The 27,476-nt window shown below is 37.0% G+C and overlaps 1 protein-coding gene across 1 annotated transcript; it reads right to left on the reverse strand.

Annotated features, from left to right (window-relative positions):
* Positions 1-12,417: 12,417 nt before the first annotated feature.
* On the reverse strand, positions 12,418-17,216 carry barhl2 (BarH-like homeobox 2). The gene is made up of 3 exons (XM_053637005.1): positions 15,760-17,216; positions 13,698-13,923; positions 12,418-12,747 (listed from the first exon to the last, which is right to left on the reverse strand). Exons 1-3 carry the CDS (start codon positions 16,280-16,282, stop codon positions 12,423-12,425), a joined length of 1,074 nt encoding a protein of 357 aa, XP_053492980.1. The 5' UTR covers positions 16,283-17,216; the 3' UTR covers positions 12,418-12,422.
* Between the last annotated feature and the right edge of the window lie 10,260 nt (positions 17,217-27,476).

The raw sequence follows: 27,476 nt of genomic DNA on the forward strand, positions 1-27,476 counted from the left end.
GGAGAACCTGGACGAAACCCATGCAGACACTTGAAAAACATAACACTCCACACAGACAGTAACCCGAGTTTAAATCTGGATCTTGTTCCAGTGGTCTTCCTTCATGAAGCAATATGGTCAACTCCCAAACCATCTATCTGGTCCCTACTGTTGAACTATTGGTGTTAGCATTAATGAAGGGAATATAATGATGCTTAACCTATTTAGATTGAGCACTGTGCATTTATGGCTGCCAGAAAGGTTGCATGAAGTTGTCAGCAGTGATGCTCAAGCCATTACCATGACAACAATATTTAAATTATGGTTAAAATAGCTATTATGACTGAGCATACAGACCAAACAGAAGAGGTGAATAAACAAATAATACTAGGGTCTCTTACATTACAGTGCTTATCCAGAGATTATAAAAAATAATAATAAAAAAGAAGAATCATTTGTATGTTCAAGATGAGATTGAATTTGAACTTATTTTGCACACTGGACACAAATGATGTTTCTCACAGTATTTAAAAAAATAAAAAATTGTAATACAGGCTTGTGAGGTATTAGATATGCTCCAAATTACCCCTCAGTGCTGGCTTGGAGCTTTCTATATGGTATCCGTGTGTACATTATTAAAGGGACAGTATATATTACCGCAGGTTGTTTGTGTTGATTGTTAGTTTTTTAGAGTTGTGTTAGAGTGTTGCCTCTCTGTCTCGCTGGCAGATGACATGGAATGAAAGTCTTCTCTCTCCAGCACCAGCAGCAGCACTCCGAGCTCTTTCTGACACTTGAAAACGATTAGGATGCCAGAGTCACAGCTGGGCCGCTGCTGATTGGCTAGTGTGTATGGGCCAACGCTAAACTTTCTCTCTGGAGTAGCTGCGTGTGCTCGGGACAGGTGGTATTTATGCAGATGAATGAACACATTACTGTGTGCGCTTCCTTTTGGTTTAAACATTAGTGTTTCAAATGTGACAAATCAGATGTTCTTCTTCCACATCCTGCCACTGTTTTTGCTCCAGGGAGGAATTTGTGTGCTTGGCTATTTATTGTGTGTGTGTGTGTGTGTGTGTGTGTGTGTCCCCATAAGTATGAGGTTAACATTTGATTAAGGACACTTATATTGGACCCTGGTGCAATTATTTGTGCTTATATCCAATGAACCTCTAAGTTAAATGTACATAATTTAAAGAGCATTTATTTTATTCCATTAAATTATTAGAACATCACTCTCCCTCGCATTCACCCACATACGCATATGCAGCCTACGGGCTTGGTTCGCTGTGTGTCTGTTCAGTTGAAATCAGTGTGAGCATGGGCAAATGAGGCTGAGCCCAGCTGTAGTCTTTGTTCTCTGCATGAGAGAGACAGAAATGTTGTGTGCTACCCGAGGCCAGTGAGCCTTAAGTGGATATTGCTGACAACAAGCAATTACCCCCTTATTATCACAGCACTGAGGCTGTAATTGGCCCTCCTCCTTCACTAGCAGAAAGCACGGCGCAATAATTCACCATGGCGCTGGATTGATTCCTGCTCCTATTTCATTCTTAAACGCAATCAAGCTTGGCGCATCCATATGTGGCAAGGTTGATTTGATTTGCCGCTTTAATAAACATGATCTTGAATATCATTGGATTATGTGTGCACACAGTGAACCCGACAGCACCCGAACCTAATAGAAAATCTGATGCTAATAAGTGACTATAAAGACTTCCTTACTTGTAAAGGTATAGACGGGATTTTTTTTTTTCCTTCTTAATAATCTTATTCCACATCTCCATAACCTGATATCCAGCAAGTCAGACAATAATTGCCTGAAAAGGGCCAATAAAAGTCATCTTCCAGCCTAAAGAGAGCCAATAAAAGATGATAGGAGTAGACAGATTAATAATCTTTTTAATCTCAGTTTATGTCTGACCAGATTTGGGAGGTTTCCCACTCAAAGGAATCCATCTAGTTATTAAATTCACTATGGTTTCTTACATCATTCATACCTGTAAAATAGACATAAATCTAACTGTAACAACACAATATTGTGCTTAACAAGATTTGAATTTAATAACATTTTTCTTGTTTAGTATTCACATGTACATTTATGATGTAACATCTAATGTCACGGTGATAATTACTAAATAATTGAAACAATGTATCTAAAAGTGCTTTCACATATGTAGTGTGTTATGTCATGGAGGATTCCAGTTTAATCTCTGATCTCTAATAAGTGACTCTATTACACAGAGAGACTTCAAGTGTCTTTGCCATCCTAATTAGACCCAAGCTTCTTTCACACACTTATAGTACTTTTAATGCTACTGGAACTCAGATGTATCTGAGCAAAATTTAGCCATCCCAATTTTACAATGTAATAAGTATGTGATTTTAATTAGATTTCAAACTAATGTCATCAAGAAAGTGCTAGAACCATCTACTACACCCCTCTTTTGCACCCAAAACCGAAGCATTTGTCACTGTTCATAGAAATTAGCTAGTGTTAATTCTTACAAAATGTCAGTTGTAAGAGAATGTTGATGATTTAGCATATGATTAACCATGATAGAGCAAGAAAAATGCTACTATTTTATAAAATATTTGCATGTGTATGCAAATCCCATGGCCAATACTGACCCGAACGAGCAAGAATTTAATTGATTAATTTCCCAAATCAGAGTTTGAAATATGCTGTCTACCTTTTTTTATTAATGCAATATGAAGATGTTGTGTTGCTCACAAGTCTGGCTCTTTGTTTGTGTAGCACTTTGTGCAATTTTGTAGTGCTTGGGGGGGAGCTGGTTCAGAGCCGTCTTGGGTGAGAGACTTGAATCCATTGTGTGGCTCAACTTGACCTGACCTGACTGGTTAAGCTGACGCATTGTGAACTGCAAATCGCTTCAACTGAGGGGGCCAGTTCTTTTGTGAAGCCATGAAGAAAAATAGCTTGGTTAAAAAAGAGCATCCCTGTAGTCCTGGGAGAGCTTCATCGGTTTTGTTTAGCATCTCCTGAAAACTCCGAGGCTGTCGTCCACCAGCTATGGATAACAAGGGAAAGAAATGTGTCCTCCACCAATGGTAAGAGGCTTATTGAATAGGCCTGTTGCCACATCCACTGAGAAACCCAGAACTGGATGAACCCTGGACTGAAATAACAAGAGGATCCACTGTCACCAACAAAACTTGCAGTTGTGCTTTCTTACATTGCCTACCACCTCAGTTGTCCATGCCTGTGTAGCAGGTGTGAAGCGCTGATATAAATAGGACCAAGTGTGGTTGCCAATACTCACAAGCCTGGGAAGTTGCATGTCATGAAAAACAGCTGACAATTCAGCACCAATCAACAACTTGTTTTCTAGCTGGATCTCCGGTGCCGGCGGAGAGGGCTGGAGGAGGACGTGCTGATGCTTAACTCCAGCTCCTAATCACATCTCTGCCATGCAGCAAGTCTGAGCTTGTAGCTTGCAGGTATCCGCTAACTCGTCTCAGCCCCATTTCTTCACACCCTCCATGCACTTAATAGCCTAGCTTTGTCACTCTTCCCCAGCAGCTGGCCCAAAGACAACCTCAATTTAAAAATGTAATTAACTCTGACATGGCATCGAGCACTCCTCGCTCCACTCCGTCAGCCGAAAGAGGCCGGGGAGGGGAGGAAACACAACAAACAAAGTGCTGGAAAGCATGAAATATGCAAGCTTTCTCTCACACACTGTGTCGTTGTACAATATGATGGGATGTTACGGCACAGTTACTTACCTCTCGGGGAACACAAATCAGCAGTGTGATCAAGCTTGTGTCACTCGCCAATGCAAATGGTGGTTTGGAGAAGAAGAGTGGCTGTGTGTCTGTGGTCAATCAGGATTTCATGCAGAATAAAAATGCCATTTGTGTGAGTTGTTGGTGTCCAGCCCCATACATATGGATTCACATAAAAAAAAAAAAAATCCACAGCCAAATAGCTTTTCCTGTTAAGCAAGCCAGTCAGAACTTGTATGCTTGTCTAAACTGGGACCAGCTCATGTTTGTGGTCTCCTGTGGTTCACGGTTTGGGGACAGTGAAGGACAGGCTGTCATTTCCCCAGAGGCACACCACCACTGCTTCATTTCCTGATAGACCTCACAGACCGACACTTCCAAGTGTCTAATTACCACTGCGGAGCTGAACCCATCCCTCCCAACTCCACTGAGCCCTGGGCCCTCCATGAAACACACAGCTAATTGTTCCATTGCTCTCCTAATGACGCAGTCAGTACAGAACAAAGGAGAACAGCGAAAGGTAGAGACCAAGTTGATGTGATAATTTTCATTAACCTTGCTCTCTCTCTCTTTCTCTTCCTCTTTATCTCTCTCTCTGTTCACCCCCCCTCCATTCCCTGATCTGTGTGGTGAAGTGCTCAAATTATCCGCAAGCATTTCTGCCTGTGCTAATTATCCAAAGAGTTCCTCATTAGACGATTTAAAATCCTAACTTAGATCAACACTTGCTCAGACCTCAGGGATTCTCTGTTCCCTGCAGCTGTTAAACAAACAATCGGTTCAAAGGATCAGGTATTCTACTTTAAGATGAGGGGGGAAAAGCATAGGGTAAACAACTGCTCACTTGAAAGAAAAGACTCCAGCCGCTCCACAGTATGAATATGCAGGTCTATAATTCATGCTACTCAAAACAACAATGTGAAGAACAAAAATTGCTGAGCAGCTTGCCTGTGTCAAGTTTGTGAGGAACAGATTCTCTTAATTAGTATTTAATTCATAATTCGTTTCTGCATTTTATCATCATTAGGGTTTCTTACAAGGTGGCATGCACATGAACAGTATACAAGTGTAGTCATAGATATATAATCTAGATGCCACAATCTAGCTGCTGTTGCTAACTACTTCCATACGTCAACACCCTGCCACATTAGCAGGCAAGAGAATGGCTCATAAGCCAGTGCAAGTCTATGGGGAGATGCAGCTCTGCTCTGATAAAATAAGCTGTAACTCAGCTGTAACTGTTTTTTTTTTTTTTGTTATTATTTGTTTGTTTGTTTGTTTGTTTTGCTTTGTTTTGGGGCACAAACCTGGTTTATATGATCATAAACAAGACATGCCTATTCTGAGCAAGTGTTTTATTATTATTGATACTTTTAAATCTATTATCAGTTATTATAAACAACTATAATAATAGCCTAATAATAAAAAATAGCATTAGCGAGCCCAAGAGTTTTATTTATTTATTTGATCAAATATATCAGGAATCAGCATTAACACAATTACATAAAATCATAAGGTAAAAAATACCTTTACAACAACATATTCATTGTAAATTGATCAAGTATGATAATGTTAGCTAAAACTCATATGACAGATGCATGAAGCTAGCTTGGTCACATCATAATAAACACAGCCTACCTGATGAAGGCTATGTACACTCACCAGAGGCAGCAATGATCTCTGCTACTTCCTTCCAAGCTATATTTTCCTTCATAATGTCTCTATAGACATTTCATGAAAGGTCATATATGACCGAATAAGATGAAACCATGGTTATAAGTTTTTCTTCCTGGGGAACTGAAGAAATATTGGACCACATGTGCTATTGGATTGGTCCAAAGAGCCACTCTTTTGGATTTGTTGCTCTACTGCTTTATAGCTAATTTCTATAGAATTGAGAAAAACAATTCAAATTTCATTTGTCTTGCATGGCTCTATGCTGCACCCGTACATTAAAAAATGTATTTCATCTGTTGCTTGCTAGTATCAACGCAGGGTAAGTCAACTATAAATCCAATTGTGAAACAAATCTTACCGAACTTTGCATCACCAATTATACAAAGAACATTAGCTAAGATCTAACTAAAGAGGACCTAAACAGTAATAAGCTGTAAAAGTCCATAAAATAAAATAAAATAAAATAAAAATATATTCACATTTTCTCCTGTGAAAAGTAATAGTTTGTTGTCAGTGTCAGTTATTCTTACATCCTAAACTTACACCATGTTGCCATTTTCACAAAAACATCTTTGAGGATGCTGTAGGTTCAATTCATCTCAAAGGGGGCAATTTGGAAAGTCGACACCACCAAGAGAGTGGCACGTTTCACACATCGATCTTAGCCCAAAGCATCATATGTTTCTTATATCTGTGGTTGTATGAGTTCTATTTTGTTTTAGTTTGATCCAGTGGGCACAATGCACCATGACTGAAATGGCATCATTCCACCTCTCTCTCTCTCTCTCTCTCTCTCTCTCTCTCTCAGTGTCTTCACAACAGAACCTGAGTTTGTCACTTAAAATATAATGCTGTCAGATGTGTAATTTTAACTTTTAAGCAATTAACTGTTGCTGAGGCATAATGAATGCTGACACCTTTCAGGGATGATGAAACCTCTAATTGCTTGGTAAAAAAAAAAAAAAAAAAAATGAAGCATTTGACATTGCTGCTGACAGATTTTTTTTTATTATTTATTTTTTTTTTTACTTAACTCTCTTTTTTTCTTTCCTTTCTGTGGCTGCACGTGCTACAGAGGTGGCTGCTTTGAAACTTGAAAGCTAGCAGAACTTTTCTGCCACTAGCTGTCCCATCAGTTAGGCAGAAAAAGGAGAATGGGAAAAGGCTGGATTTGCTGAAATGATGAGAGCGTTTAAACCATGATAGAGCTCGGCTAATGCATCATTCAGCAGAGATGTCATGGACGAGCTGGAGTGTCAGGATAGGAGCAGGAAGATGACTGTAGCCAAATAGACAGGTGGAAGTTGATGAAGTGATGGCTCAGGACACGGTGACAAAGTTTCCCTTCCACATACCTGGCAGCACTGAATGGCACAGGGAAAATGGGGGTTCAGAAAAACAAGAATTAACTTGCAGACCTGCTGGTTAGCGTTCAGTTCACAACTACCAGTGATCAGGGGTCACATATGGACAACAATTATATATATTATTAGGTTTGTTCAGTCTTGCTTTTGAAACTTATTATTATTATTATTATTATTATTATTATTATTATTATTATTGTTGTTGTTGTTGTTGTTGTTGTTGTTGTGGTGGTGGTGGTGGTGGTGATGGTGGTGGTGGTGGTGGTTGTTAATTTTCAAAAAAAAAAAAAAAACCTCCTTGAAATACCTTAAATTACTAGGTTGGACATTCCATATGGAAAGCATTTAGCAAATGATCAAAATCATTTGAAAATCATCCATACTACCCATCCTAATTCTAAAGTGTGGCTGTCATTATAGTGAAGGAGGCATTGTATCAGAAATGTGAATAATATGCAGTCTTGTGCCTTTATCACATTTGTGACCCAGTTTAAAGCTGACAAATGACCTTGTGTTTTTATCACTAATGGGAGAATCAGCTTTAGCAATGTAGCAATGGCTATGCTTTTCTAATAGAAATAACATCAGCACTTTAGCTTCATATCATGCATCCTTAATAACCAATGGGATATGGCATGAACCAATTCCTGCCCCCCCATTGACAGACCCACTGACACAGCCAATGTCCTGCCAGTTTGCACAACTCATAGTTCAAATTTGGTCATACCGTGCTTATCATTTGTCTGTGAATGATGGCTGTAGGGTTCAAGTACAGTGTGGTTAATGGCATTAGCTTACATGAGTAGTTACTTGCCTACAGTCTACACTATGTCATTTTAATGTGCCTAATAAGTTACATGATAACTGGTATAATAAAAATGTATATACATACATACATACATTTGTTTAACTCCTCATGGTGGGGCAGTAGTGGAAGTGCAAATAATCTGATGTGTCTATTAATGATAGAGCTAATAATGTAAGTTTTGGCATGCACATATTATTACAGTCGTTCTACTAATAGTATATAGGGATGCACCAATCCCTATTGGTGCAACTTTTTACTAATAAAGGAAAATGCTCTAAACTCTCTATCTATCACACGTGTGAGTACCATGGACAATTTTATTTTACATATTTCCTTCTAATAAGAAAAGAACAGAAATGCTGTTAACCACAAAACTCACTTATAATGAAAACCTAAACACATTTTCTGAATTCCATCAATAAACATAAAAATATGTGATGCAAATTGAAAACTACAGCCATTACACTCTAACAATAAAGGGAATACACTGAGGGGAAAAAACATGAAAGAACAACTTAACAAAAAGCTGTTCATATGTAGTTTTATCCAACTTCCCTGTACTGGAGCAGTGCATCAGTCTTCTTGCCGTTTAGTGGTATCCAGAATGATCAGGCAAAGAGACACCTCTGTGGTTATGTGTCTACTATGCTAATGCAAAATAACAAATTGTTCCCTCTGCAAAAGCAGCCCTCTTTATGAATTAAATATACAGTTTTCGACTAAAGAATTTATTAAAGCACTAGACAAAATTGTGTTTCCACATAGACTTTTATTGACTACCCCAACAACTGCTATCAGAGTTCCAATATGAGTCGATTTGAGATAACAGGTTTCCTGTTCATTCCTCAGTACAGCAAAAGATGCTGAAGTTCTTGTCCATAGAAATCACAAATATGGTAAAAAATTAGGAATTGAGCTTAGATTGGAGTAAACTGGAGTATTCTTTTAATAACTGCAAAAGCTGTAAACAAGTTGTTGCTGTGAGTACACACTATTTGTCAGTACTGATAAGTTTAAAATAGAAATAATGATCCTACATGCAGTTACACAAGATTACTGCATGCAAGAAAAAATGTATCAGTAGATCAGATTGGAATTTCAAAATGTCCTTACTAATCTAGTTTTTCAGGCCAATGCTGGTTTATATCTCTAGTTATGTCAATATTTTAATTGAGCTGAATCTGTTTGAACTTGTTTGCAAAGTAAATTGTGTAGTTGCATGAATAATATAATTAATTAAGCAAGTTAAAAGCCATTTGGATTCATTTGAGAAAGATCACTATTAAAATGTGCAGAACGAATAAGCTTTTAATAAATCCACCAGTAGTAGTATTGGCAGATGGTGGTCATGCGTATTGAGAGGATTTTCTAATATATTTGCTTGACATATTAGTCAATTTCACACTTTCAAAAGTAATTGCGTGCTGGAAATTTATGCAGGCATAGGCTTACATTATTGCAATGCCTGGTAGACATTTGCAAAAATCCCAATTCACACTTTACACTAATCTGACCTTGATATAAACCCCCCACCCCCACCACCACAACCACCACCATTTTTGCCAGCTTTGAAAAATGTTCCTCTTGACAACTTACCATCTTAAAATTCGCTACTCCGCCACCTCACCATCACCACAGGGCAAGATTAAGGATCCATGCAGGCAAAATTAAGAGACACCCAGATGCTTCCATTCTTGTTTAGGAGGAAGTGTGAGCACTCGCACTGTGTCATTTTGTTGTAAAAGCCAGCAAACAAGAGACTGCATTTGCACAGTGCAATCTTCATTACTGAGTTAGTATTAGAGCATTGTCCATTTTGACTACAGTTAGCACTGTATGTATGAATACAGCACTAAAGATTTTCTTCCATTTTAAAACGTCAGCACTGGCTTCATGCATTTTTGGATTCTCCTTCATTTGGATGTGTCCCTGTCATTTGAATGTGCTGTGTTTCTCATTAGCGTAAGAACTATGACATGCCCACCAATACATCTGTGGGAAAATGAGGCCATTATAGAAACCATACACACACTCATTGAAACAGTGTGAATAAACCTAATTCACTGAAGCCTAATGTGTGTCAGGTCAGTGAAAGGACTGAACATTTTCCACTTCTCATATCCAGTAAATGCTCATGCTTGCTTTCTGAGCTTGGATAAATCAGCTGTAAACTAAATTATATTTAATTGCTATGCTCACATGATTATAAAAAAAAATAATAATAATAATCGAATCGGTCATAGAATGTTATTAAAGTATGGTGCAGAGTGCAACCATAAATGTGAAAGAACTGTCTCTCTGCAAATTGCTTGATTTGTTGATTTTGTTAAACCAAAAGCAAATCTTTCACAGCTGACCTATTGAAATACATAGTTTATTCTGTTTTACTGATAGTTACCTAACTTTGATCTGTTTAAGTTGTTATTTTTCTGATGTCTAAAATGAGATGAATTGCAGGAAAATAAAATAAATTTTAATACTCATGCAGTGCAATAGTGCACTGCTTTAAGCCTGTTCAGATGAATCCCATTAGCCTGTGCATATACAAAAAAAAAATGGTACATGTGAAAAGGTTACATTTATACACCTTGTATGTTTTTTTAATACAGGCTAATGACTTAGGTATATTATTTTAACTAGATGACCTATAGGCTACTGAGTAATGATGCTTCAGATTTCATTTTTTGCATTTGTAAAATAAGCCAAATAGTATGCCATTAAATGGTAAAATATAAATGGGGGGAAAAGTAAAGTCATCCAGCTAATGCAGATAGGGTATTAATGATATTAAATTAGGCGCAGGTTGAGACTGCTTGCTTTGGTTTGCAGGCGCTGTCCCCATAGTCACATATCTGCCATCAGTAATGGTGTAAATAGATTCAGCAGCTTTAGCCCGAGGGAGTTTTAGCCTACATTATAGATCTGAGTTATAATTAGGTGTGGGGATGACTGCTGGTACAGAGCACTTTTACGAAACAAGACACGCATGATGCTGCTGGTCGATATTCACTACCTCTTTGCTTCGTTTTAACACAGTGGAAAGGGGCGAGCTAAAGTTCCAAAACCGCACAAAAACGCCCAAAGCAGCAGAATGTATAGCAATCCTCATAGAGATGTTACTGCGTTTACATTAAACACGCACTTAATTCCACTAGCACTTACGCTTGTGTTAAATACCATGCTCAGTGTACTTCGTTGAAACTGCATTTATTATAGTTACCGATTAATAAATAAAGGTAAAAGTCCAGAAAGTACACCTCACTCGGTTATAAACTGTTTCAGGCTAATTTGTTATTGTACCAAAAAAAAAAATAATAATAATAATAAAAATTTTTTTTAAAAAAAACCTTCTCAATGATAAGAAGATTGTTTTATTCCAAAATGTGGAGGCGAAATCTTGTTTTTAATTGTAATAAAAGGCCACAGTCTTTATGTGGGGGACGACAAATTAATTTATTTGCATTGATTGTTTTGTTTAGTCTTTTTCTTTCTTTCTTCTTTCTTACTCACTTAATTTCTTTCTTACTTACTTACTTTCTTACTTTTTCTTCTTTCTTTCTTTCACTTGTCGGGTGTGAATTTTCCTTTTTGACTACACCTCAATGTTGGACTTTGTTCAATCGCAGATGGGATTTGGAATAACATCTCATTACTTCAAGCTAAAACAAAATTAAATCAGAATGTGTAGCTGTAAAATGCTGCGATAAAGTGAAAAAGACGGCAAAAGGACGAGGACGGGCACAAAAGTGAAAGACTGTGGTCGAAACCGCAGCTCTGTGTCCAAACAGCACGCCTCAGACGCATATTCACACATGCTAGCTAATCCTTAGCAGCTACCAAACCAAACCAAAACATACTCAGGCTACTTGTATGCCACATATGCCACAATTGACAAATCCTGTGGTTTTCCACTTTAAAGTTTGCTCTGAATGCACTGTATCAGATCATCTGAATCTTTTTAACCGCCTCAAACTCGTGTTCATTGAAACGCAAATAATTAACCACAATCTTCAAACATGAGCCGATACTTCATTTTTTTTAAAAATAATAATAAGTGATTTCAAAAATGTGTTTGTTTCAACTAAATTGGTCTTTCATTTGCATGAAAATAAAATGCTTACCACAAAGTAAAGTAAATCTAAGTTGACAAAAAATGTCAAAGTAATGTAACAGTAGCCTAAAAGATGTTTTAAAGATGTCTATAGTTTACAAAGATATAAATCCGTGGTGCTTTAAGAAGTTTCTATTTATTTGCAGGGGAACAATACATTTGGGGTAGTTAGATTTGTTTATTACTATTCTTTAATTTATTTTTCGTATTTATCCAATGTTTTAATTAATTGAGCATTTATCAGATTATTTAAAAACGTACCTGACTTTTTTAATAGTGCCATGGTAATCAATATACCACTTTCGTTAAAAAGCATCCCATATAACTTTAGTGTTTAGTAGTCTGTCTTTATTCACTCTTTTTCTGCCCCTCTAATAAAATTACATTTATTTAGTAGTATAAGTGTATTTGTACAAAAAGAAAAGAAAATCAAAAACAACAATCCGTCAAATGAACAGTCACTTTTGTGTGCACGGCCTTAACGCAGGAATGCATGGTCCATATTAAATAATAACACTTCATCATCTTCTTGTTGTTCTTCGATAAAGCTGTTTTTTATTCTTTTATTCTTTCTTGGTGTAAAAGCGCTGTGTGTCCTTTCAAAAAAAAAAAAAAAAGTCAGCGCTTTCAGTCTGATTCAGTTCTCGCTCTCCAACGTCTTTTTTCATTGATTTTTTTTCTGTAGTCCTTTTTTTTTTTTTTTTTTTTTTTTTTTTTGTTTTGTTTTGTTTTTTTACCGAGGATGCGGCGTGCCAGGAACAGGGTTCCCCAGCGGGTTGAGCGCCGGTTGCCCGCTCGCGCCCAGGCCGTGAATTAGCACGCGCGGCACGAGCGGTCTGTGCAGAGTAGCTGCGGGATGTGGCGCCGGTGCGCTGTTCCGATAAACACTGCTGTACATCGCTGCTGCTGCCGCCGCCGCCGCTGCTGTTCCGTCCACAGAGCCGAGGAGCCCCGGCGGGTAGAAATACGGTGACGGAAACATCCGCTGCAGCGCCGAGTAACTGCCCGCTTCCGCCAACAGCTCCAAACCCACCGCCGTCTGCCGCTTCCACTTCGTCCTGTGATCAGATCAGCAACATTATTATTATTATTAGTAGTAGTAGTAGTAGTAGTAGTAGTAGTAGTAGTAGTAGGCTAATATTATTATTATTGGTAGTAGTATTGTTGTTGCTATTATTATTATTATTATTATTATTATTACTATTATTATTATTATTATTATTATTATTATTATTATTATTATTATTATTACTATTATTATTATTGGTGTAGTACTAGTAGAAGGACCTCACAATTCCCTCCTGGGATTTCATCTTAGATTTTTTTTACGGTTCAAATGCATTACATTTGTAGTTTTTCGTTGTTAATAATAATAATAATAATAATAATAATAATAATAATAATAATAGTTCTAGTAATAGTAGTATTAGAAGGTCAATTGTATTATGGGATTGTGAATTCATCACATGACCCCTAGAACTGGTTACAGCCTGTAATAACGACTGAAGAATGGGTTACAATTAGCGAGGCCCTTTATGTGCTATTGCGCCTGTATCTTTAGTGGTTGAAAGTTGAGGAAAAAGTAGAAAACTAAATGTAAGTTATTTTAAACGAGATTCACGAGTTAAATGGAACTTTCTACTGAGTTTTTTTTTAAAAAAGGATATCTATAGCGATAAGGTCAGACATTCTACGGCAAATTAGGCAGCGTGTAAAAGTGCACATGTGGACCTAACTTTCCCTCCGGCGCTGTAGATTAAAAACTATATTAAACGAAAGATAAAAAATAATGGGGGGAAATATATTTTTTTAAAGTATTAAAATATTAACAAAAAATTATTATTATTATTATTAGTAGTAGTAGTAGTAGTAGCAGTAATAGCCTAGTAGTAGTGATGGTGGTGGTGGTGGTGGAAATAATAATACTTTCTTATAATGATTTACAGTAGCCAACATCAAAAGGTAAAAATAAATAAATAAAATAAAGAAGCATGCTATCTTTGCTCACCGTCGGTTCTGGTACCAGGTCTTGACCTGTGTGTCGGTGAGGTTGAGCGCTGCTGCCAGGTCCATGCGGTCCTGCACACTCAGGTACTTCTGGCGCTCGAAGCTGCGCTCCAGTTGGTTCAGCTGATGGTCCGAAAAGGCTGTTCGCGCTTTCCGCGGCTTTTTAGCGCGTACAGGCGGGCTGTCTCTGGAGCTCGAGATTTCCCGATCACCCTCTTCTTTTGTTCCTAAAAATAAATTAAATGTGAGGCTATTATTATTATTTTTATTATTATTATTATTATTATTATTATTATTATTATTACTATTATTATTATTAGTAGTGGTAGTAGTAGTAGTAGTCATAATTGCTTTAAAAGCATACAACTACAATTTATCCGACTGCAACAATTCACGTGCCTAATTTAATAGATTATTGAGCTAAAGTTAAAACAAATTTAATCATAATGCACATTAAATGAAACGATTGTATAAAGTTTCTGAAAGGGTAGGCTGGAGATGATTTACGTCATCAATATTTAGATTCCTGGTTCACCCAAAACAAAATGTAAACAAAGCTTAAAAAATCTTCATTTTCGGAAATATATATATATAAAATTGATTGTTCGATCCATCTCTATTTGTATCATTTTTTTCTGTTTGTGATCCTCCCTCCAGGAAGAACAATAATCTCTCTAATTGACCCACCAGGGAGGCTTTACATCTGTTTCAGCTTCTGTTATGCTAATATCAGACAAACTCGGTGACAGTGACGAATGGCGTGTTTTGAACCTCTTACAGGATAAAACTACTAATATAAACAGAGAAGTATTGAAAAATTAAGATTCATTTAGGGTGGTGTGATCATGATTGTAAATGTTGCAAAATAAGGGAAATCATTTCGGTGCACCACTGCAAAAATATTTGAATGAGATTTCGTTTCTCATTTGGTTTCTTTATTTCACCTGTTTTTTTTTCTTTGCGTTATTCTCCCTTAGATAACTAAACAAGTTATCTTTTATTTTTGTGAGCATCTTAGCATCTCAGACATTTCATCACACAGTGTAAAGTCTGAAATTTTTTTAACATCTAAAGTTTTGTAATACAATATTTTTGTAAACAAAAAACAACAACAACAACAACATAATAATAATAATAATAATAATAATAATAATAATAATAATAATAATAATAATAATAATAATTCATTAATTAAAAAAAAAAGACCAAAAGAACAGAAACTTATACACTACAGTTTAGGCAAAAAAAAAAACAAAAAAAATAAAATAAATAAAAATCCGCAATATTGAATGACAACATTTACAGTGTTCATTATATGAGTATACTTGGATCGACATCAATATGATAGCTATTTAATTCAACACTACACATGATACTTGATCACTGTATGTGTTAATTTAACACGGCCGGCGTTAACCCAACACTAGAGCTGTTAATTCAATCCCGGTGATTTTGTATTGCGCCAATTCTATCCAATAATAATAATAATAATAATAATAATAATAATAATAATAATAATAATAACAACAACAACAACAACAACAACAACAACGATAATAATAATAATAATAATAACGATGATGATGATGATAATAATAATAATAATAATAATAATAATATATTCGCGTTTACAGTAGTGTGTTACAGTTAGAGCAATGCTACAACTCTACAAAGCTTTAGACAGTAATCATTTGGAACTTCGTGCAGCTAGTAAAATAATATTTTCATTACAAACACTAATATGGTTGAATACTCGCATGCTTTAATGTTATAAATCACATTAAAGTCTGCAGACATTAGAAAATAATGACTAACATTAACACGGCATGTAAACTGAAATCATGCATGTATTATGACTTCTCACTGTGTTTGCTAAATGTACACTGCAGCTATAGTTTTATATAAAATTCACAGAATCCGATCAGTTTTCTGCGTTCAGGTTCTATTTTATTTCCAAACTGAATCAGTTGTACTTGCCGTCTCGTTGAATCAATACTCTTCATTCATTAATATGAGATGTTTTCTCCCAAGGAAAGCATGAGCAGGTAAAACATTAGTCTTACCGTTGCATTTGGTGTCGTTGTGAATGTCCTCTCTTTTTTCTGCCTTGCCTCCGTGCTCGTCGTGCTCCGCTTTTGGGGTGAGACAGTCCGCGCTCTCTGCTTTCGGAGTGTGATGATGCTGACGCTGGTGCTGCGGGGAGGGTGCGAGGCTCGCGCTGTAGGGCGCACACGCTGCCAGCGGCTTCCCGTCGCCCAGAATGTCCTTGATCAAAAAAGAGGAGGTGGCGGTCCGCGGAGCGCACGCGGCCGGATTTTGGGCCGCCGGATGATAATGGTGATGATGGAGATGATGATGAAGGCCGTCTTGCACCGGATGCGGTTCAGGAGGCTCTGCAGTGACGGAGATCGGGGACGAAGGGCTCCTCGCGCCCGCGTCTACATCCGAGCAGGGCGAAGGTGTCGCGCGGCTCCGGAAATCCGCCGCCCGGAAGTCTCCGTCCATCATCGCGAGCGCCGAGCTGCAGGAACCGGCGGAAGATAAAATGGTGTCTATTCCAAAACTGGACGCGCTGGATCCTTCCATGACATTAAAACATTTAAAAAAAGAAAGAAAAAAAAAAACATAAAAGTCGAGGTTGATTTAAGGAGTCTGCATAACAGGGAGTTTCTTCCCCATCAATTCATTAAAAAAGGAAGAAGAATCAGAAGACTTATGCCGTATGCAATTTAGATGGAATTAAACGCGAATTGATGCTTCAGAAACAAAACAAAAAAAAGTGCGCAACCTATTTATTAATCCTCGCCAATTAAATGCACTAAAGTGTTTTGTTTTTTGTGCTTAACGCAGCACACACCTAAAGGCAGAAACACAAACCGGAAAACAAAAATCCTTGTAAGTTTGTTAAGATGTATAGAAGCTTGTGATGCACATGAAGTCTCCCAGGATGCGCTTGCTTTCTGTATGAAATCTGTAAAAAGCAGCTGGGTCTTGTGTAGCTCCACGTCCTTTTGCACTGGTGCCTGAACTTTATTTCTCTTTCTCTCTCTTCTCTCTCTCTCTCTCTCCCTCCCTCTCTCTCTCTCTCGATCTGTCTCTCTATATCTCGTTCTCTTTCTCTCTCGAAAAAGTTGCGCTTTCTGAGCTTTCTAACTCCTCGACATCAACTCTCCCTCTTTTTTTTGGGTAGAAATCCTCCCCAGTTGATGTTCTACAATGATTTCCTACTTTGACGTCAGGAGGGGGGAGCCAGCGATTTTTTTTTCTTCTTCTTCTTCTTTATTATAACACATTATAACACAGACACACTCCTTGCGCTCCCCCTTCTCTCCTCTGATTGGTCTCATCGTGAGCAGCACCTGCCTCTAACCAATCAGAGAGATTTTACTTGATCGTTACAATTTGGAGCCTGAGAAATCCAAAATGCTCCACCAAACAACATAGCTACAGTTTCCAAAGCCTTAAAACACTTTAACGAGTGACAGCGGACAGTTTTGAAAGATTGTGTGCACTGTAATACAATATTAATGATTGCGCACATTTTCTAAAAGCTGAATCAGGACACTGTATATGAGACAACGGCAGGAAGGATTGAATAATATAGAGGCTTAAATGTGTGCATTAGCGGTAGCTTTTTCTAAAATAATAATTTTTGTTATTGCTAATTAACTATGTGAATGACTATTCGACTACTTGGACTCTTAGCTTATAATATACTCGCTATAACTATGTTCTTCTCCAGTGAAGATCTTGGGGGTACATAATAGTTCATTATAATAATACAGCATATATCCTTGATTTTTATTTATTTATAGGCCTATTACTTATATGTTTCAAGACAAGACATTGCCTTGAGTCAGTGAGACGTTACTTGTTAGACTGTGATGAACTGATAGACATTGTATGTGTCACAGCCTTTGAGTCAAAGTAAAATGTTGTTGTTGTTTTTTTTTTTTAAATAGCTCAAAGGAAAGAAATAGTGGAGATTATTTTCTTCGGCTGCCCCATCACACTAAAACAAAACAAATACATAAATATATTTTTAAAAATGCGTAAATAAATCCAATAAATAAACGTCGTCTTTAGTTCATTACCTAAAGTAATAACACAAACAGCTTATGTTTAGTAAGTCGAGCCTAGTTCAATACCTCATTGGCAAGTGATGGGAACACACAGTAATCATCAGTCGTCACGTGGTCATGACTGGTCTGCAGCCTGTAATGAAGGCTCTAATTAATTAATGCTCAAGTTCATTTGAATATTAAATCGCAAATCCAAAATATAAGGGAAGGGAGCAGAGGGATCTGTCTTAATCCACTTTGTCATTATAGACGAGGATCTAAATAATGTGCCTATACTTTCGGCACAACATGTAAGCTCCTGGTTGTTTCCTTCAGTTGAGGTAAATTTCTCAGAAAAAGGCAGAAGGGAAAGGCAGAACACATTTACCATTTAGCAGCGCTCGCACTCTTTCGCAAGTTTTTTTACTCAAGCTTGTTTTTTGTTTTTTTTTTGTTTTGTTTTTGGTGAAGCCAAACCCATCTGAGACATATTTGCTGATCGACCGACGTGGGATTCTGACGATGACTACGACGATGATGATGACGACGATGATGATGATGACGATGATGATGATGATGATGATGATGGGTTTGCTCCCTAAATCTTAAAATTTACCTATCTTTTTCCCTTAATTCGCATATAGATAAATGCTCTCGTCTATCCTATAATACAACATTTATTATTAGGGAATTGCACTTTTTGTCGTGGATATTTATTTGGCCTGATTTTAGCGTCCTGTCTTTTATTTAGAAATTTATATTTTAATTTCGTAAAGCCAGAAAGCAGGGACTGAATTCATTCCCACTGTTTTATTTACGATGTTGCATTAGACATTGGAATTTAACACCGTAGATATTTTGCTGTGTATCAACGTACATCATGGATTGTAGAGCACCAATTCATCTTAGACAGATTTCATATCCTTTATGAATTGCTCTGAGAATGTATGTTATACAAAAATAAAAGAGGTTATTGGAAATAATTGTTTTCAAATGCTATTTTCTTAATTAATTATATTTTGTACAACGTAGCCTGCCTCGAAATTTTATTTCAAGTACTCGAAAAGGGATTTTTATTCTTTAAATCTTGACTTGCTAGTGTTTTAATTTTTTTTTCTTTCAAAATTAATTTTCAATTAAAAACATGCAACGTTTATTCATTGTTTATGGCAGTTTGTATTAAGAAAATGTAAAACGCTGAAATATTAAAATCTAATAAGATTAGATCCGGGTTTATGTAAATAGGTCTAAATGAATCTAGATTACCGAGGGTATCTATAACGTGATCCTAACTGTTTTTGACTTATTCAGAAGAGAGGATGCTGTTGATTTACTGTGATGCTCGTTTAGACCGCCAGGCGGCGACAAAGTTACCACATTATCACTGACCGTAGTGATTCAGTCTTCAAATGAAGTTATTATAGCTTCTGTTTTAGACGTACCCTATGTACAGTATTTGAGCATGGCATGCATACATATTACATAGTGGCTACTTATTATATTACACAGAAATACCAACCTAATACTCCAGAGCTATAATATTAACCACAGATCAGGATGCCACTACTTCAAAAGCGGGAGACTTCGGCTTTTGTTTTTTAAAGTACACTGTTTAACAGGATATGTGTGATTAATATACTTCATTTGAAATGATCAGAATGCATGTTTTCGTGTTGTTATGGAGTGAAATTTTATAGTCAGTATAATATTTACCTAAACTTTCCAACTCTGTTGAATGTTGCAGGCTCGAGCCAGAAATAATATGTTCAACAATTGCGAGTAAGTGTCAAAGGTGAGTTTAATTATTTTTATAGACTTATAATAAAGTGGGTTTTCCCCCCCAATAATTAAAGAAACTTCCTACATGATTATTCCCCGTGTTTTTCCACAGCTCTCTCACGCTAATGAAACGTGATTACTATGTTCTCCGGTGATTTAGCCTCCATCACTGTTAATGGTTCAAGAATAACAATTTTACCAATACACTATCAGTAGGCTAATTATCATTAATGAGCCTATTCATGTTGTTAATTAGATTTATATTAGAAAATATTCCATTGATTTCTTTTCCTTTGCCCTATGCTCTGAAAACAGATTGGTGAGGAAGCTCAAAGCGATGGCAGAAACGCGCCATTCAGTCTCAGGGGACAAATGTCGCATGTTCATTAACAGTTTCCTAATTGCAACAACTCATTTGAGCCTCAATCAATCGCCGTATTAGATTTAAGGGCGCTGCTGGAACAAATTGAATGCAACCAGTCGGTGGAGATTCATCTGATTATAGCCGCGGCTCACGCCCCATTGATCGGATGGTGAAATTATGGCTCGCGCCGCATCGATTACCGTTCAGTGTCTGCGCTGAAACGTCACTGCTGAAGGCGGGGATTTTACACCCTTTCTACCGGTACGAACAAATTTCCACACTTGACCGAAGTGTTCCAGACACCTTGTGAACCTTATTGTGCATTGTTCATGTGCAAAATCCCAACAACAACAACAACAACAACAATAATAATAATAATAATAATAATAATAATAATAATAATAATAATAATAATAATAGCCCTGTATCCGTTTGTAGTTAAAAGCGTGTATAAAAGGTTTGTGCATTGTTGTTACCGGAAGGCGTGGCCTGTTGTCTGGGAAACAATAGCAACAGCCAGTACCAGAAAAGATAATACAAAGCGTCGATCTAGCAGAGTGACTTTGACATTGAACATCAATTTGATATTCTTGAAATTAATATTGCTGATCATAATGATCATAATAATAATAATAATAATAATAATAATAATAATAATACCACCATCATCATCATCATCATCTCTATGAGATTTCGTCATAAGAAACACAAGGAAAAGCACTCCATTACGGGTTATTAGATTAGTCCTTAACCTCGTCAGGCATAAGGCTATAGCTGAGTAAATTATCTGTACTTCGAAGTGTGTTGTTTACTCCTTTAGCCTACTTATGTTGTGCCCTCAGGTTCGCTCGCTCAAACAGCTGAATGGTGTTCACTGGTTCACTGCTGGTCACAAAATCACTGGAGTGACTTATTTAGTGACCAGGGCCATTACACTCTATAATACACCATTTTCCCCATGTGGTATAGACGTGCCGCGTCGTGAATCGTTAACTTAAAGATAATTCACAGCAAACAAAATATTACTTATGAAAAGTTTACTTTATTACATTTGAGGGCTGCTTTATACAACACTGTGTATAAAACTACAACGCCAGCAGAGCTGTACAGAGATATAATGATAGAAACTGTGTACAAAAGACAAGCACTTGGTGAAGCCATGAAAACATTGCCTATTTGGCATGCTGTGTATTTGCATTACAAAACAGTAATAACTATACAAGTCTGCTGCTGTAGAGTCATACCTCCAGCATGTTAACTCCTAGGCTTTAAGGTGATAAATGAGATGAATCTACGCTGTAGACTAAATCCTAGTTCTGGTAAATATGTTTAACTTCACGTTCCGGCAGATGAGAAGACTAACATGAAATCATGAGTAAAAAAAATCAACATAAAATTATATCTTAAGACTTCTGTATGAAAGGTTAGTGCTCTTTGGGGGACGTGACATTTGCAAGAGTCGCTTATTACATCCAAATATTACAGTTTTTACTAGGTGTTAACAGTCTCTCTCTCTCTCTCTCTCTCTCTCTCTCTCTCACTCACTCTCTCACTCACACACTCACTCACTCACACACACACACACACACACACACACACACACCTGTATCTCAATTTACTTTGTAATAAAACATGTGACATTCAAGTTTAATTTGAAGCGCAGCCTGATTTTAATCCAAAGACACACAAAAAGAAGAGGAATAATAAGCTATAATGAAGGACACCGTATGAAGGCATGGCGTATCTGAGGGAGTCATGCTTTACAATCTTAATACCTAAAATAAAATCTTTTTTAAGAAGCAGAGTTTACATGTGCACATGGACTCCCAACTAAAATATATAAATAAATAAATAAAAAAAGAAATGAATAAAAAATAAAAATAGTAGCCTACATCGGACGTGTTAACGCTTACATTAGCCTACTGAATGAATTCAGAATGACGTAAGTCATCTGGTGTTAAGTTAACCGTTAATACAGTATTAACACAGTATTTCACATGTTATTTAAGTCCAGTTGGAGACAAATGAACACAAGTTGAATTTAACACTGTATGTGTTAATTAAACCCAGTGGGTGTTAATTCAACACTGCATGTGGTAATTTAATTCTCTAGGTGTTCATTCAGCACTAAAACTGGGCTCTACCGTGGATTTCAGGATGGAGAGCGACATGCATCATGTAACTGGCTTTCTCTTTGTTTTCCCTGCTGCTCGCAGTGGTTTATATGCACACCGCACTGACTGACTGACATTTCACTGGGGATTGTTATAACACTCTGAAGGGTCTTTTCTGTCCCTTAATTAGCAGGGCTGTCAGTCTCGCCTGGCTCCGCCCCCTTTTTTTTTTTTTTTTTGCTCAGCGCGAGTGGCTGATCTGCGCTGATTGCATCACGAGCGTCGATTCACTATTCAAAGCCAAGGGCGGACAAGAAGTTCAACAAATGTCTGACCAAGTAAATAATAATAAAAAAAAAAGAACTTAAACTTTTATATCATTTCAGACAGAGTGCGAATTATATAATGACATTACTTTTTGCTCCACAGTGACTGTCCAGTGATCCTGGCGCGTGTTTCTTGTTTATTTATGTAATGTCCAGTATCTATTACATAGCCCATTACTTTAGCAAAACTGACTAAGTTTTACTAACTAGTTTTTCTAAGTTACACCATAAAATACAGTGTGAGTTTAACCTGGCCTATAGCTACTTCTTGGGACTTATTTTGTTAAATAGACTTTTCATTACTTGTAGTCCTATTAATAATTCTGACTAATTTATACTCGGTCCATTAGTGACTTACATTGTTACTTTATTATCATAATATTATATATATATATATATATATATATATATATATATATATATATATATATATATATAAAGAGCTGAATATGTTACATAAATAAATAAGTAAATAAATACATACATACATACATATTACTATTCAATCCCACAGCAATCTCTGAGGCCTTTTTAAAAAAACCTCCTTACTCCCAAATCTGGTCTCTTTGTTAGCTAACATTCATCAGTATAGCATTTTTTCCCACACATATCACACACCCAAATGAGTGGAATGTGTGATTGGTTCATCAGCTGTGCTGTGTGTTGTAATTGGTTCACTGAGTTGTGCGGTGTGCTGTAACTGGTTCATTATGCTGTGCGCTGTGTTGTGATTGGTTCATCAATCTGCATGCTGTGTTACGATTGGTTCATCTACCTGCGTGCTGTGCTGTGATTGTTTCATGATCTGTGTTCTGTGTTGTGATTAGTTAATGGACCTGCATGCTGTGTTGTGATTTGCTCATTAAGCTGCACACTGTGTTGATATTGGTTCATCGTTCTGTGTGCTGTGTTGTGATTGGTTCATCGTTCTGTGTGCTGTGTTGTGATTAATTCATCGACCTGCAGGCTGTGTTGTAATTGGTTCATTGTTCTGTGTGCTGTGTTGTGATTGGTTCATCATTCTGTGCTGTGTTGTGATTGGCTCAGCAGCCTTAGTGATTGAAAAAGAGACCAGGTTGGGATAGCTACAGCACTTTCACTATGGGCATAAGTCTTACTGTTGGTTGATTCTTATTCTTATTATTATTATGCATAGTGAGAATGAGTATGGAAGGGGCACACAGATGTGAGTTGTCTTTGTAGTCTGTATGAGTGTTTGAATAGGCCTATGAGTCATATAGATGCGTGTAATTTCATATTTCTGCCTCCAACCCTAACCCCCCCCCCAAAAAAAAAGTCTCCCTTTCTGGTCAGTGTTGTCCTCAGCCACACTGCTGCAATATTTCCATGTGTAGGACACAGAGAGCAACAGCCACACGCCCGTCACACAGGGATGTATGTGTCAGTGTGAGATCATTTTTCTGTATTAACACCTCTTAGTATAAATCAGCCATTAAATGTGTTCTTTCTGACATGAGTGATGTTTTTTTTTATTAATAAAATAACAGGGTAGTGTGTTTGATCCTGAGCTCTGGTTACTATGCACAGCTTCACATGTTCTCCCTGTGTCCATGTAGGTTTGCTCCAGGTTCTCCAGATTACCTGGTAGGTGGATTGGCTACATTAAATTGCCCCTAGTTGTGAATGTATGCTCATGGTACACTAAAGGACTGGCATCCTATTTAAGGGTATCCCAGAGTGCTCTCACCATACTCCCAGTGTTTCTGTGATAGGCTTCACTGTGACCCTGACCAGGATAAAGTGGTTATTCAAGATAACTTTTTGTTGGGAAATTAGCATTGTGCAGGGCATGTGGATATCATTCAGCTCTTTCACTGCCCCTTGCAGAATATTTAAATTGTTGGATATGTGCATGCTGATTGGAGATGCAAAAAAGGCAGCTATAGCTGAGCTAAAGCTTAAAGCAGAGCAAAGTAGGTCTGTGTTTTCACAGTGGATTAAATAATCAGGGTTGTTAGTTTTATTTTTATTTTTTAGAATCTTATGAACACAGAAAGCTATTCACTATATATATATATATATATATATATATATATATATATATATATATATATATATATATACACTTTAATATTTTATGAAAGCGGTGAAACACCTTTGTGTAGATTTTAAAAAATAAAAATGAATTCCTAAAGAAAATTCAAGACATGACATTATGTGCAACAACAGTCAAAGAAAAGCTTGTGCAAATAGACACCAAAATCTCCAGTCAGCAAAGTGATGATGTCAATCACCTTTATTCTACACAACTGTATGTGATGAACCATATGATGTTGATGACCTGGCACTGCTTGCTCTTCTGTGTCAGTATGTGAACATGAAAGGTCCTTAGGAGCTTTTTGAGCTGTTGAAGCTCAACAGCTGAACTAGTGGAAAAAATGTTTCATGTTGTGGTCGATTGCTTAAAGGCAAAAACGTCAGCATCCACAACCTGACCTCAGTTGCAACTGATGGTGCACTGAGTGTGAGAGGGACAAAGAAGAGGTTTATGACATGGTTGAAGAAGCTTAAATCCTTTCACTTTTTGGTTCATCTGAAGGTGTTTTGTAGCTGAGGATAACATCAAGGAAATGGTAGTACAGCTTCTAAACAAAATAATGGCAAAAGGATAAGCAGTTCTGTGAATTACTTGATGATATTAGTTGTACTTATTTGGACCTTTTCATGCACAACAAAGCAATGTGACTGTCCAAAATCTAGGTGCTGGAACATTTTGGAGTCTGTTTGGAACATGTAAAGTCTTTCCTGTGAGGCAAAGTCAACGAATCTGATGATCCCATCTAGTTGGAAAAGTTTGATTTCTTAGTTGATATGACTTCCCATTTAAATGGATAAACATGAAGCTCTAAAGCAAAGGAAACATGACTTATTCACTTTTGGGAGTTGGTCTGACATTTGAACACAAACTTTTATTGTTTGCAAGGGACATGGACTGTGGTGCACTCAGTCATTTTCCTGCTCAAGTAAGAAACATAAAAACATGAAAAAAGAACATGAAAAAAAGTTCATACGAGAAAAAAAAAATCACTGTCCGCCATCTTGAACTCACTTGCAGCTTGCAAAACCACCTTCAGCTTCAAGCTTTTGGGAGGAGTTGTTGAGTGAACATTGAGATGGAACTGGTTGATTTACAGGAGGACATATGGGTGTCAAGGGTCTGATGGAGAAATATGAAAATATGGAGAGACAGCTAACTACAACCTGAAGAGGTACTCATTTGTAGTACTGTCTATTTTCATCCTGACTTACCGCTGCAAGCAAGTGTTTTAAAGTATAATTCTAACCAAAGCTTGAAAATCAACATTTTTCTCCTAGAGGCCAAATACTGAGAAGTTTTCCAAAGAGCTATGAAATAAATTTCACTGAGCAGGTAAATTTACTCTGTGTGCTTCAAGATGAATAGGACATCATTTAGCAGTTTCACACACACACAATAATGTTTTGCTAGTTACTTTATTTATTTATTTTCTATTTTATATGTACTTAATTGCCTTGACTGAAGTGTGTGTAGAGACTAAAAGACTGCACAAACTCACATGCTTATCATGTTGTTACCCATTTTACATCGTTAAACAAAAATACATTTGATACTTTTTCATAACTCTCCCATCCAGGGTACATTCCCACCTCATACCTAGGCTCCAGGTCCACTGCATAAGCTCCAGGTCCTTATCAGGATAAAGCACAAAGCAGAAAAAAAAAATCAATGAGCTGTAGATTAGTCTAGATATGCAATATTTGTGGCCTATACTAGTCTTTTAGCTCATACCTGAACTTGTATAGAGCCAACATGTTGAACGTAAAGTGTTCCTGGATCTCAAGGTTGTGTGATGTTTGTTGTAATGGAATAAAATGGCTCTTCTTAAAATTTAGGTTGCCAACCCCTGTTCTTGGGGAACCCTTTAAAACTTCTGTGTAGAATCATACAGAGCTTTCCCCTATCAGTTCCAAGTACAGCACTTTTTTGAAGCTAAGAACTCATAGTTAACTCTTAAAGGTTTGGAAAAATCTCAAAGTCTACCTGAGACTCTGAGAATTTTTCTGAGAATACCAAATATTCTGCTGAGCAAAACTGTACGTTCTTTTCCAAAAAGGTAGTTATTTAAATTATGTGACAAGTGTGTGATGAATTAAGCATTCAGTTTCTGTAAAAGCTAAACTTCTTCCTTTTCCTGTCAGCTGATATAACTAATACTATTCATAGTGCCAGACTATGTCTTGGACCAATTGACTACATATGGGTAAGATGTGTAAATATTGCAAATATTTAATTATTCTTTTAACAAAGCCAGCACCAGGCCTTAGACAAAACAGGCATACCCTAATAAAAGTACAATGATCACATATTCAACAGATATCAAATATGGTACATGAAACAAAACATTGCTAATTGACACAATACAACTCATTAAAAACAAGTTGTTTATTTACTTGCACTGAGAGCACAGTCTAGCCGAGATGTTGCAGAATTAAAGCTGGATGTGGATTGCTCAGGCTTCAAGACTAGCATTAGCTGAAAAAATAGCATCACTTATGTATGTAATTATGTATCTAATGTGTGTAATATGATAGCAGACTGCTTGTCTTAATTCAATTGTAAACTATAATGCTATAATCTCCGATTAATTTATTTAATAGTAACTAATGAGTATGATTGCTCAGGGGTATCTGTGTACCTCAGGCTAGTTCTAGGAACATGAATGACTCTCAGGGCAGCTCTAAATTTCTTCACAGTTAGTTAATTGTTTTGAAAAAAATCAAAGAAATCCATTTCCATCAATCCATTTTCTATACTGATTATCCTGCACAGTGTTGTTGGGAACCTGGAATCTATCCAAAGGAACCTGGGGCACAAGGTGGGGGACCCATTGCAGGGCACAATCACACATACAGTCACAGTCAGCCTTCAACGTATGTGTTTGGACTCGGGGAGGAAACCGGAGTATCCAGAGGAAACCCCTGAAGCACAGCTAGAACATGCAAACAAGGTGGCAAGGTGCGAACAAGGTGGCAGGATGCAAACCCCTAACTCTGGAGGTGTAAGACATATGTGCTAACCACTAAGCCGCTATTATACAAGAAATGTATAATCTAATTAAAGGTATTCTTTATTTT

The sequence above is a fragment of the Ictalurus furcatus genome, chromosome 11 (genome assembly GCF_023375685.1).
Source record: "Ictalurus furcatus strain D&B chromosome 11, Billie_1.0, whole genome shotgun sequence".
NCBI lineage: Eukaryota > Metazoa > Chordata > Actinopteri > Siluriformes > Ictaluridae > Ictalurus > Ictalurus furcatus.

Excerpts from the sequence above, each read along its gene's own strand:
- barhl2 (XM_053637005.1), bottom strand. The coding sequence starts at position 16,282 with ATGGAAGGATCCAGCGCGTCCAGTTTTGGAATAGACACCATTTTATCT. Across the intron at positions 13,924-15,759 it reads CAACGACACCAAATGCAACG|GAACAAAAGAAGAGGGTGAT; the intron begins GTAAGACTAATG and ends ATTTATTTTTAG. Across the intron at positions 12,748-13,697 it reads ACCTGGTACCAGAACCGACG|GACGAAGTGGAAGCGGCAGA; the intron begins GTGAGCAAAGAT and ends ATCTGATCACAG.